We start from the raw sequence: 12,219 nt of genomic DNA, 5'->3' as shown, positions 1-12,219 counted from the left end.
TCCACAGGGTGGTACAAGTGTTCCTGCCTATATGTGGGAGGAAGGGGGCTCTGATATTTATTCAGCAACAGCACATGGGACCTGCAGGCAGCAGGGGCTGAACAGAGCTGGTTCTCCCAATAAAGGAGAACACTACAGCTTGCCTCAGGACTTGAGCCTAGGCTGGCAGCATCTATACGTAGGGCAGAGCTTTTAGCGACAGACCCTAAATCTAGCTGCCAAGGGGCAACATTGAGACACCTGATTTTTTACAAGTGCTGGGACCAGAGAGGCCAGTGCACCCTCCCTGTCTCAGGAGGCAGCAGCAGGACCTCGGTGAGCATGTATTCATGCTTAATGCCCCTGGGCAGCACTTCGGGAGTCAATAAGGAAAAATCTGCCCCCCCAGCAATAGCAGTCCCATGAGCCCACTAGACTACAGGTTATTTTAGCCCCACAAATGGCTCCCTGATTGCCCCTCAAGAAGCTCACATAAGCACGACCACAAACACCACTAGGGAAGGCATCAGAGTTGTATCCCAAGCACTTGGACCCCAAAGGTATTAACTCCCATGCTGCCCCCAGCTTCAGGGAGCTGTAAACCTGGCGCCCCCCATGCTAGATGTCCCTGCCTTTTGCTCTCTCCTCATTATTGAACCACAGAAACAAAGGGCTGGAAGTCATCATCAGGTCCAGGCTCTTGCACTGAGACAGGGCCAAGGAAGCCTTGTCCATCTCTGACAGGTGTGTCCCCAACCTGTTCTCAAGGACTTTCAATGGTGAGGATTCCACATACCTCTCCTTTCACCCCCCCCCCCCTCACCCTCCACAGGCTCTTTCTCCCTCCCATCACTCCAGGGCAAAATCCTGCGGTTAGGACAACAGGTAGGCCAGGTCTCCGCTATAGACTTCTGCTAACCTATGCCAGTCAGTCACAGGTGTGAGGTGAGACCGCTCACAGGCAGAGGCCCTTGTGCACACTTTCACCAGTTGGCTTGTTTTGCTCACAGTTTGGACTTTCGCTGCACTGGCACACGGCACAGCTTGGCCGGGATAGCTGTCGCTCACTGGCAACGCTTTGCCAGTACAGTACACTGGGGTCCCTAAACCAGCCCAGCTCTCGTGGCGGCACCGTGGCTTTTGTCACCGCAACCAACAATGCAGTTCTGGGGAGCAGGGCCATTCCATACGTATCAGCTGGGACCAGCTAACGGGCTCACAGCCCCTGATGACAGGAGTCAGATGTCACCCTTGCAACTGCAGTGAAGGGGGGAGATTTTAAAAGAAGCAGGGTTGGGAGGATATTCACCTCTAGCAGCCTAACCTGGTTCCCAATGACCTGGCGGTTATCTGGGGTGATTAGGAAGAGACCTACAGCCTTCCAGGACCTAATGTACAGTCTCCTACAGGGACCAGCCTGAGTTCCCCTGCTGGTAGCTCAGAAGGAAAGAGCCTGAGAGCTCCTGGACCATGTGAGGACACCTCTGCTTGCCCCAGTGGGCCCCACACATCGCTTAGCTCCTTAGGAAGCTCAATGGCGAGAGGCAATGCTGGCTCTGCATCTGCTCCCAGCAGCCAATGGAACACTGAGTTCATTTCAACCCAGAGGCAACGGGGCTAAGAAAAGCTACATTACTTCCGTCAAGAACGACTGAACCTTGAGAGAGAAAAGTAGCTTATGAGGGACCCAAGAGATCCTGCACTCCCGGCACAGACACAGCCTCTCTACAGGTTGGACCTCCCGGGTCCAGCTCCCTTGGGACCTGATCAGTCTCAAACAAGGGTTTTCAGTACCAGGGAAGGTTGGGAGCAGTGGGGCAACCTCTCTGCAAGCTCCAGGAGCCCCAACGACAGCCCTGTGAGTGCTCATGGCTCCACCAGGCCTGCTGGCACTTGTGGTCCCCACAGCTGCGGGTTCTGCAGCACTCCCCGTCCTGGCTCTGCCGGCTGCAGGCTCAGCAGCATCCCCGCCCCACAGACTCTGGTGGCCCCACTGGCTTCCCAGACCAGCCGGCTGTGGGCTCCGCTGCCCCGCTGGCTCTAGCAGCCGGCTCTGCTCCCAGCCTCCAGCAACCTCAGAGTCCAGCAACATCCGTGATCCAGCTGGACCAGAGAGTCCCGGACCACAGAGGTTCAACCTGCTGTGTTCTCTGGCTTTCATGGAAAGGGATGCAGGGCTGTGTCCAACATTCCTCAAACCCCATTACCCTCAACCCTGACTTTCAGTCCCCCATCATCCCACTGTCCGAGCCCCGACTTCCTCCTACAGCTCCGCCACTCCCCTCCACTCTGACCCACAGCTCCCCTAACCTTGAGCTACTACACTACTCTACAGACATCCCTCAATCCTGACCAGCAGCCCACCACTGCTATTCCAGTCTGGAACTGCAGCTATCCCTCTCCCGCCTCCGGAATGAGGCCAACAGCTAATGCAGATGATAAGAGCTGTCGTGCCGGGACTGTGATACACAAACAGGGACCAGACGGAGACCCCACCGAGCTCACCTCTAAGATGACTCAGGTACTGGAATCAAAGGCAGATCTGGCCTCAGGAAAGGCGAATGGCTTGGGGTTTTGGCAACCTACCCAAGCTCCGCAGAGCACAATGAACAACTGGACTCACCAGAGTTTAGGAAAAGGAGGGAACATTGTACAGCCCCTATGCCCGTTTCAGATGCAAGCCTGACCCCTGCACTCTCCGATACGTGACAGCAGGAGTTGGCCTTAAAGGGTTACAGGCTCTTTATTAATTGCTCCTCCAGATTTGATTAAAATCCCCTGGTTCCTCTGGCCCTCTGAGCTCTTTTACAACTGTTCATTTAATTACTTTCCAGCAACACCCTGATAACACCAGGCTAGGCTGGAGAAGAGCTCTTTTTACTGAGGAAAGGCGAGGAGGGGGGTGGGAGGAGGTTTCAGAAGGCAAGAGAGCGCTTTGCTTTGTCAGCAAAGAGACAGACGCTGCAGAAGCAAATGTCAAAATCCCACTTCCAATCTGTTTGTACAGCACCCAGCACAACAGGGTTAACGTCCTGCTATCCTCACTATGAAAAACAATGCAGCTCCGCAATAAATCCCTTCCGGTTGGGGCTCATTCAGCAAACCCCTTGTCTGCCCAGCTGCTCCCCAAATATCCCCAAGGGGAGACTTTGAAAGCCAGGACTTAGATTTGCAACAGCACAATGACAGGGAGGCAGCCAGGAACAGATTCTCAAATTTCCTCCTCGCCCTTCGCTTTAGGGCCCTCCCTCCCCAGTTTCCAGGCTTTCCCTGTGGTATCCCCCCATACATAGCCTCAAGCCCTCTGACTCCTTGGGGAGCAGGAAACCCCCTGTGATTCAAAGTGCCCTTGAGCATCCATAAATTATCAGGCCCCGGGAGAACAGCAGGACCATCCAGTCAGATCTCCTGCGTCACCGAGGCCAGACAATTCCATGGAGCAGTTCCTGCATCAGACCATTCCTTGTGGTCATCACTCCTTGCTCCCCAGCTGGCCACAGCTTAGGGCCTCTGGGATGGGGCTGGCAGCACAGGTGGGGAAAGCAGGGGCTTATGGAGAGAATGAAATCTCCATGCATGGGCTGCAGACTAAGGAACAGTCTCTCTTTCAGCTACTGCCTTGGAGCTGAAGACCATCTCCCATTGTCGCTTCATTCCCCAATCTGTCAGAAGGGGACAGCTGAGGCCTGGGAACTCCTGGCCAGATCCAGCTGAACCCAGGGCCAAGGGCAGAGGCAGCTCTGCTAAGGAAGAGTTAGGGCCCGCTTACAATCCTGCTGCCGTTAGCTGGCAGGGATGGGTAGAGGGGAACGGAAGAGCTTGCGACACTTAGGGACTGGTGCTGCAATGCTCACAACTGAGCCATACACAACTGAGCCATGCTCACAACTGAGGAGACACCAACGTAGGGGGATTTGGCCGAGAGAGTCTCCCAGCCAGGCAGAACAGGTCTCTTCAAAGCTGCTGGCGGATTGTCAACCAGAAACAGGAGCTGGCAGGAAGGAGGAGGAGGAAATAGGCTGCTCTATCCCCCAGGAGTTTCTGGACAGAGGCCCTGTTTCCGCATCCCCCATCTGGGGCAAGGGCCTGGAGAGTTATCATGAGTCTAGTTCCACTGGAATCCCAGCCACGCGCAGTCTAGGAGACTGAATGAGACCGATGCACAGCTCGCCCACACAGCCCTGTCCAGGAGGCTGGGCCATGACACAGCTCCCACAGGACTCCCTCCCAGGGAGGCAAGAGGCCTATTGTCCCCCTGGCTCGCCCTGCATCCCTGCCCTAGCTGCCCTCTGAGCCAGACGCAGCTCGGGTAAGCACTCTGCAAGGGGACGAGTGCTCACAGCTCACCATGGGTCAGCCATGCTGTCATGGCACCGGACACGGCTGTCTGAGGAACGTAGGCACTGACCCCTCATTAGCCACGTCTCCAGCAAGCCTGCCTGCCGTGAAGGAGGACGGGTGGCTCGTATCCCCCAAGCAACGACCCAGTGGAGCAGCCACCCAGCATGCAGCCCTGACTGCTATGCAGATCCACCCAGATGACCCCATTTGGCCATCGATGCATTGCTATGGCAGGGCTAGCAGGCAGGAGCTGAACCAGGTCGTCTTCCCGCCCAGTGCCAGTCCCTCTCCCAACACATGCCACAGGCCAGCCCTGGATCTGCAGGACACTGTACGCCATGGCAAGGTTTGCATGGGGCAGTGCTCGGATCAGTGCTCATGTGACACTCCCCTTCAGTACCTGGCCCAGCCCAGGGAACCTAATGGTCTAACCATGGGACCAATTTTGGCGATGAATCCTGAGCCACCTGAGCCAGGCTGCCATCTGCTCAGAGAAGATCACCCTCCAGCCTTATGGATCCTGGGAGCGAAGGCGGGGAGACAGCTCTGAGCATCCGAACAGGCAATCCCCAGTGGCCGCCTAGCAGTAACTAAGCAGCGCTAAACCACTGCCCACATTCACAGCATAGACAGAGACCCATAGCAACCCACTGGGCCAGCAGGCCTCCCTCGCGGAGCCCAAGAGAAGCTGCAAAACTGGGATCCCTCTGGGTGGTTCTCCGCAGAACCTACAAGCCTCACTTCACACACAGGATACTGGCCCTGCCACCCAACCACAAGGCCTGAAAGCAAGAGGAAGGCTCAGCATGAGGCAGCGACTACTCATAGGCCCCACCCACACTGAAACGGGTGCTATGCTGGAGACGCAGGCTGTGCAGACTAGGGACCAAATACAACAGTGACCTAAGCTGTGCAGAAAGTTACCACTCAGGGGCCCAATTCGTCTCCCTTCTGACTGTGAGGGGCAGGAATGGAACAGCTGTTGGGCAGTGCAAGAGGCATCCCTAGAGCAGACAGAGGGGGCATGGCTTGAGGGCAGAGTCTGGGGTGGAGGCACAGTCCCTAGCCACACCGCATCCGCCCTACAACAGCCCTTTCTTCCACCACCTCTTAGGACACTGGACCCAAGCCTCACGGCCCAGTGCAGTAACCAGTGGGCCACTTGCATCCTGCCTCTGGGGCTGAGGGGGCTTGCTAGGAAGCGAACACGCTGAGATCTGTGCCTAAAATCCCCCTGCTGATCATGGGGGGGGGGGAGATGGTGGAGGAGGGTGGAGAGGGAACACAACTGCTCAGAGCTCCGCTTGCGTGGGAACAGCTCCCCGAACGGTTATGCCGTCGCACCGCAGGACTCCTCCTCACTCTGCCGAAACAACAGCCCTGGGCCATCCTCCTATCTACCTCTCACACACCCGACTTCAAACGCTGCCTGCGCTGGAGCCAGCCCGCCTTAGCAACCGTGGCCACAGAGACGCGAGGCAGCGCTGTGCTCTCACCACCCCGAGCCAGCAGTCCCAGAACATCCGCACCAGATAACAAGGAGCCAGGCAGAGCCAGTGGCTTCCATGCCGCCCCTCCATTCCCCTGCCAAGGGAGTCAGGCATGAGGGGAGGTGAATGGAGCACGCTTCTGGGTAACGGCTGCCATTCCTATTGTCAGCCTTCCTCCCTGCCCCCTCCTCCAATCCTCCCAGCAGGGAAAGCAGCTTTGCTCAGGAGTTTAGCCAGACACTCAGTGAAAGGGTCGGACAGACCCATAGCCCCAAAAGGAAGGGGAACTCCAGAGGCTGCCAGCAGTTATCAAGGGCAAAGGATTGCCCATGCCAGGGGAACTCCTGCTAGGTACCTGTTGGTGCACTCCTGGGAATGGTGGCTTTGGGGGCAAGGCACTGAGCTACCTGCACTCGGGCCTCAGTATTACTCCGTCACCCTGCAGGCAGGTCCCAGAGATGGGGGGGGGGGCAGGAAACCCGGTGGGATGTCCACCAAAGCTAAGGGAGCAGGGCAGGCAGGCGTGGGTGTGGGGGAGGGACAGCCTGCTGAGCAGCCTCCCTCTCACGGGACCACGAGGCAGCAGCACACAAGTGACTAGGTCCAGTGGGGATGTCTGCCCCCCGGGGCAGAGAGACACACCTAGCAGGTCACTGGCAGGCCAACAAAAGACACAGCAGCCCCTGCAGGGACATATATCAAGGCAAAAACAGCAGCCCAGAGAGACTTCCTAACCCCTATTACTTCCCCCTTCCCCTGTGGGAATGTCCTGATGCACCAACAGGCCTGGGGGCTGGATCCCTCCATCTCCGCATGGGCAGAAGCAGGCCAAGCTCCCACAACAGGGTGCCCCCGCTCTTCGCTGAACTGTACTCCTCTCCCCCATCTACAGCAGCATCCAGGTGCTACCGTGTACTCCAGCCTCAGTCTCTGCTCTGTCCAAAAGGGGCCAGTCAGTGACTCTTGGCCCACAGGTTCCTGGCCAGCAGACACGGGATTGAGAACTGACAGACTCATTTCACACAGGCCACCCTGGCAATCCCCAGCTCACAGCTGAAGGCAGCCAGAAGATACTGCGACCTCCCAGGGCCACAACACTGGTCCAGAGAGCTGGAAGCTCCATGCCCGCACACACAGAGGTTCGTGCACTTATCCTTGTGAACACACTCATGACCATAGACAGCACTGCCAAGCTTTCATAGCAAACCATGTCATGTTAAACGTGGGCAGCACAGAAACAAGCTAAGGGAGCTGTAGTGGGTTGGCTCAGCTGGACTGGCCCCTGCTCTCTGCAGCAGAGGTAAGAGATCCCCCACCTGTCGCCCAGTGGGGCCGAGCCAACAGCAATACCAGTGCAGAACAGCCAGGAACCACCCACTTTGCCGGATGGTGCACTGGCGAGGGGGAGTGAGGGCGGTGGCTTGCAGAGCCCCAAGGCATAGCAGAAACTGGGCCAAGGGAAGATCCTACATGGTGGCGGACCAAGGAGCAGAACCACCTTCAAAGGAAGCCTTCAGGCCGCGTTCGGCAGCTCTGGGGAGACGAGAGAGGCAGTGCTGGTGCACTGCGACTGGGGCAGCAGGAGCAATGCAGCTTCTGTCCCGACCATGCTGCTTACTCACGTGTTTGGTGCCTGAGCACTGCAGCGGGGACCCCACCACTGCCGGACTGGAGTGAGACGGCTGCTGCCGACTGCACCACAGGCAGGTCCCGTCAGTGCCATCTTCACCTGGGCCTTACTGGGGAAGCAGAGGAGCCCGACTTCTGGGCAGTTACCTGTTTCTCAGTCATGGCGTAGATATGCTGGCGGTCGGGGCTCAGCACCAAGTCTCGCAGGATGGAGCTGCCCTCGTGGGCCACGACGTTCTCATACTGCTTGCTGGAATTGGACAAGTCCACCAGGATCTGCGGACCAGAGGGGAGAGGGTTAGCACTGTGACACGGGGCTATCCTGTAGCGGCTCAGGGAGTGGGGCAAGGATGCAGTTACAGCCACGAGGCATGCACAATGGGGTTTCAGGCACGCACGGACCCTAGTCAGGAGGCCTCTCCTCTCTCCCAATAATTCTACTTGTCCCCTTCTACTCGCCTCTGCCCTTCGTGGCTTCCGGCCCAAACACAAGCAATGACAAGAGCCAGACAAGAGCCACCACTGACTTCATGAAAATCAGACAGCAGCAGGAATCAACTGGGTGAGAAAGGCCTCAGGCTCCAGACCTCACAGGGGGGTTGGCTGCCTCAGGGAAGCACCGGTGCAGCAGCCCGGGCTCAGGAGAGCTCTCCCACCCTCTCTGCCATCTGGCAGATGTAATGCACCCCTTGCCCAGGGCCCCTCCTTTCTCCTATCCAATCTGCACACAAACAGAGGTGGGGAGCAGAGGGTAGGGCTCTCCAGCCCACCTCCCCCAGCCACCGCACGACTACACTACACCGTCGTGCCAGAACTCAGTTGCCAGCATCCCTATCCACGGAGCTCTCGCTGTGGGGACAGGATCAGGAAATCCTGCCATTTACTCATCCCACACTTCCCTTTGCTCACTTTCATCCCACTGCTTCTTGTTCCACCTCACTGGCTCAGACTTAGGCCGCCAATCCCCCCGGGCATTTGCCCCAGTCAGGGTATGTCTACACTACCCCCCTAGTTCGAACTAGGGGGGGTAATGTAGTCATACGGAGTTGCAAATGAAGCCCGGGATTTGAATTTCCCGGGCTTCATTTGCATAAAGCCGGCCGGCGCCATTTTTAAATGCCGGCTAGGTCGTACCCCGTGCCGAAATGGCGCCGGCCGGCTTTATGCAAATGAAGCCCGGGAAATTCAAATCCCGGGCTTCATTTGCAACTCCGTATGACTACATTACCCCCACTAGTTCGAACTGGGGGGTAGTGTAGACATACCCTCAGAGAGGCACAGGCCGGAGCCACCTTCCCTTTCATTGTTGCTCAGCCAGGGTATGTGGACTCGTTCTCCAGAAGCCAAGCCCTGAAGCCACCTGATTATTTTTGCTGTTTCCCTCTGGACTCCCTTTAGCTTGTCGATATATTTGTCTCTGCTAATCTGACCCAAGGGAAAATTTCTTCCTGGACCCAAATACAGTGATCGGAGAGACCCTGAGCATGTGGGCAAGACCCCCCAACCAGGCACCTGGGAGAGAATTCTCTGAGGTAACTCAAAGCCCTCCCCATCTAGCATCCCACTTCCAGCTGCTGGGGATACTTGCTAATGTGAAAACCTGTGAACCTAGCCATGGGCAGCCTCTGCAAAGAAGGCATCTGACTGATTCAGGAGGCCCCATGCCCATTTCCAGGAGGAATCCGGACACACAAATAAAGCGGCATCATCCAGAGCTTCCTGGCCTTGCTACTACAGCCAGCCCTTCTGGTGACCCTGTCCCTCGCTCACACTGAGCCCCTGGGAAGGGCACATTGCCATTCGGTATGACACTCACAGCAATAAAGCCAGGCTCAAGGCAGGCCGAGAACATGGGCCTTCCACACACCAGTCTTGGGGCACAGACAGAGAGCGTGCGATAGGCTTGTTCTTCACTACCAAATGGGAAACAGAACAATCTGGCTCCTGCGGGGACAGATGCGGCGTGCCAGGCGGGAGGCCCGAATGGGGTGTGCTAGCCTTGGGGATCTAGCAGAATCCAGCCGCCAAACACCCAATGCTCCAGCTGCTAAAAGCAATGGGGCAACAGAAATTGGGTTCTCCAACCCGCACCCATTCCATGCAGAGTAACCCCCCCCACCCAGCACCCCAAAGCCCAGACAAATCCCCGCCCCCCAGCACTTCAAAGCCCTAAGGGGCAAGCCAAAGACCCACAGTCACCAGCTTCCCCCTGCCCCAGCACTCTACAGCCCGCGGAAAGCTTTGCAGTCCCCGGTGTAATAAACAGACTCCAGCATTTGCATAGCTCCCAATCAGGCAGAGGATACGGGGCTGGGAAGGCAGGATCCCAGTGTGCCGCTGATTAGCATGGAAATGTATGCGGCTCACAAACAAACCGGGGCCTGTTTAATTAGAGCGGCGCCTTTGATTCACCACCAGCATCCTGCATGCACCAGCCCCGGATTATTTTTAGTCAGTTTTACAAAACAAATGTATTTAATTAAGAGAGACACCCCTGAGCTACGAGAGAGAGGGACGGGCTCCACATGGTGGGGAGAGGCGCTGCCCCCTCCCAGGGTGCGGGGGCTGGGGCCTATGGGCAGGGTGTAACGCTGCAAGGAGGAGCTGACAGCAGCTCAGGGAGTCGTAGGCAGGAGCTGAAGTGGAGTGTGCACTGGTAGCTGGGAGTTCTCCAGCAAGTGCTGTGCTCCCCTCCTCACTCTCCCTGGCACGCCCCACTGCATTCCTCGCGCTCCTGGTGCCATTCACCGGCTGCTCCCATTGCCAGCTTCCCCAGCCCTCCACTCCTCACCTGACACAAGCTGGGCTTCCACCTCCCCCCTCCCCATTACCAACACTCCACGTCAGGCCCCTAGGACTGGCCTGGGCAGCGGGTAACACAAGGGAAGGCATTGCCTACCTAAACAGCTATGGGTGGCCCCACCCACACACCGCCCCAGGTCAGGCCCCCTCCAACCGGCGTGCAGCAGGCTGCTCTCTGCCCAGCACTGGGGCTGGAAGGGGTCAACAGGGGTTGGGGCTGGCAGCGAGGACAGTGCTTTCTGCCCCCCATGGCACTCCAGAGCTGGGAAGGCTAGGCCGTGGGGCCACCCAGTGGAAGGAAGGGGGCTTGGGCTGCACTTCCCAGCACCCTGGCACTCCAGGATTTGGGGTGCGCTAGTACTGGGCAGGGGTCTGTCAGAGGCCACAATGCTGGGGTGCAGGACAGGGGGCCAACAGCTACAACGGGGGCTGGCTGGGGTTTAGAGGGTCAGGGCGTAGGACAGACAGGGCAGGGCTGGAGGGCTAGCCAGCCGGTCACTCACTGCCCATGAGGACTGCCCCCCTTCCCACTGCCTTCCCCCTCTGCCCATTTCCAGGTACTCCTCCAGGTTTGAGCCTCCCTCAAATCCCGAAGAGGAGCAAAACTTTCACAATGCACACAGCCCCCGGCAGTGCTGCGTGGGGAGCAGAGCAGCACACCATGAGTCAGGGCACCTGAGCTCTGTTCCTGGCTCCAGTCGCAGCTCCTTGCACGCCCCTTTGGCATTCCCCTCCCTGTGCCTCCGCAAAGGGTAGAAAGCTCCTGTCCTATTCTAGCAAGCACTGTGGCGGTGCTCTAGTGGAAAGGGCTTCACACGGGATACGCATCCATGCCTAATGCAGAAAGCCCAGCCACAAGCTGCCCCAACCTGGCCTGAAGGGAGTACAACCCACACTGCCCAGAGGCAGAGGCTGTGTGTGTGTACAGCACCTCGTGCAATGGGGTTCACAACTGGGAATCCTAGGCACATCACAGTACAAATCACCCCCACCAGCACCAATGAGGCTGTGTGAGAGTCCCAGCTCCTCAAACGCGACGCTCCCAGCACCCAGGCTCCCAACGCCCTGAATGGAGCATTGGCACTAATTCTGTCCTGCCCATGCCCACAACACAGCATCAGTCATGGGCACATCCTCCACTTTTCCCTGCAACCTGGCACGGACTCTCCCACGGGCTGGGGCAATGTCACAAATGCACCTTCCTTTCCAACTCTTTTACAGGCCACAGTCACAGTGCACAGAAATCAATAGAGTTTTACCCTGGTTTTAAAATAGATCTATGGGTGGCTGTCACTCCGGCAGTAATTTTTAACTAGCGGGGTAATTTCCCCATTACATTATTGCAATGCGCAGTGCTGGGAAATAGAGAGAGACATTAAAAATAACAGACGTTAAGCACTTCTGGCTAATGCAAGTCTTCAGGAAAAGCTTCAGAATAATTGTTCCAGCCCAAAGAGAGATGGAGCTGAGCCCCTAGTAACACAGGATACACTGGAAGGGAGTGCATGACCCTCACCAAGACAGACATACACAACCCTCTCACACCTGGGCATCTCTTCTGTGAAAGGAGAGACCAAAGGCAGCACCAAAGGAGAAAGGGAGTACAGAATGGAGGGTGGGGAGGCTGTGCAGAGGGGGATTAAACTGAGGCCAGGTCCACGCTACAGGGGAAGGTTGGCTTAAAGTTCATAATTCCAGCTATGTAAAAAACTGGAGTTAATGTACCTTAAACCAAGCTTCAGCGCCATCCTCACGGGGAGGTCAACAGGAGGAATGCTCCTGCGGACTTCCCTTACTCCTCAAGAAGAGGAGGAGTACCTGTGCTGATGGGGGGTGCTCTCAGTGCTCAGTGTAACGGGTCTTTACTAGATCAACTAACTCGAACGCTGGAAGATTGACCTCCGCAGCATCAATCTTCCCACAAATGGAGACATGGTGTTACTGGGTTATCCAAGGGAACTAAGTTTCACTTATAGAG

General features: G+C 57.1%; 1 protein-coding gene across 6 annotated transcripts in view; it reads right to left on the bottom strand.

Moving 5' to 3' along the window:
* Positions 1-12,219, bottom strand: part of PLXNA1 (plexin A1) — a 356,659-nt gene that overhangs the window by 142,025 nt on the left and 202,415 nt on the right. For all 6 annotated transcript variants that reach the window (XM_075938783.2, XM_075938786.2, XM_075938785.2 and 3 more), the window contains one exon: positions 7,587-7,715. In XM_075938783.2, the coding sequence (XP_075794898.1) occupies positions 7,587-7,715 (129 nt within the window). The remainder of the gene's footprint in view (positions 1-7,586; positions 7,716-12,219) is intronic.

Source organism: Pelodiscus sinensis, chromosome 11 (assembly GCF_052426305.1).
Source record: "Pelodiscus sinensis isolate ZL-2025 chromosome 11, ASM5242630v1, whole genome shotgun sequence".
Lineage (NCBI taxonomy): Eukaryota > Metazoa > Chordata > Testudines > Trionychidae > Pelodiscus > Pelodiscus sinensis.
The sequence above is the reverse complement of the archived record's forward strand: the minus strand, read 5'-3'. Positions and strand labels throughout refer to the sequence as shown.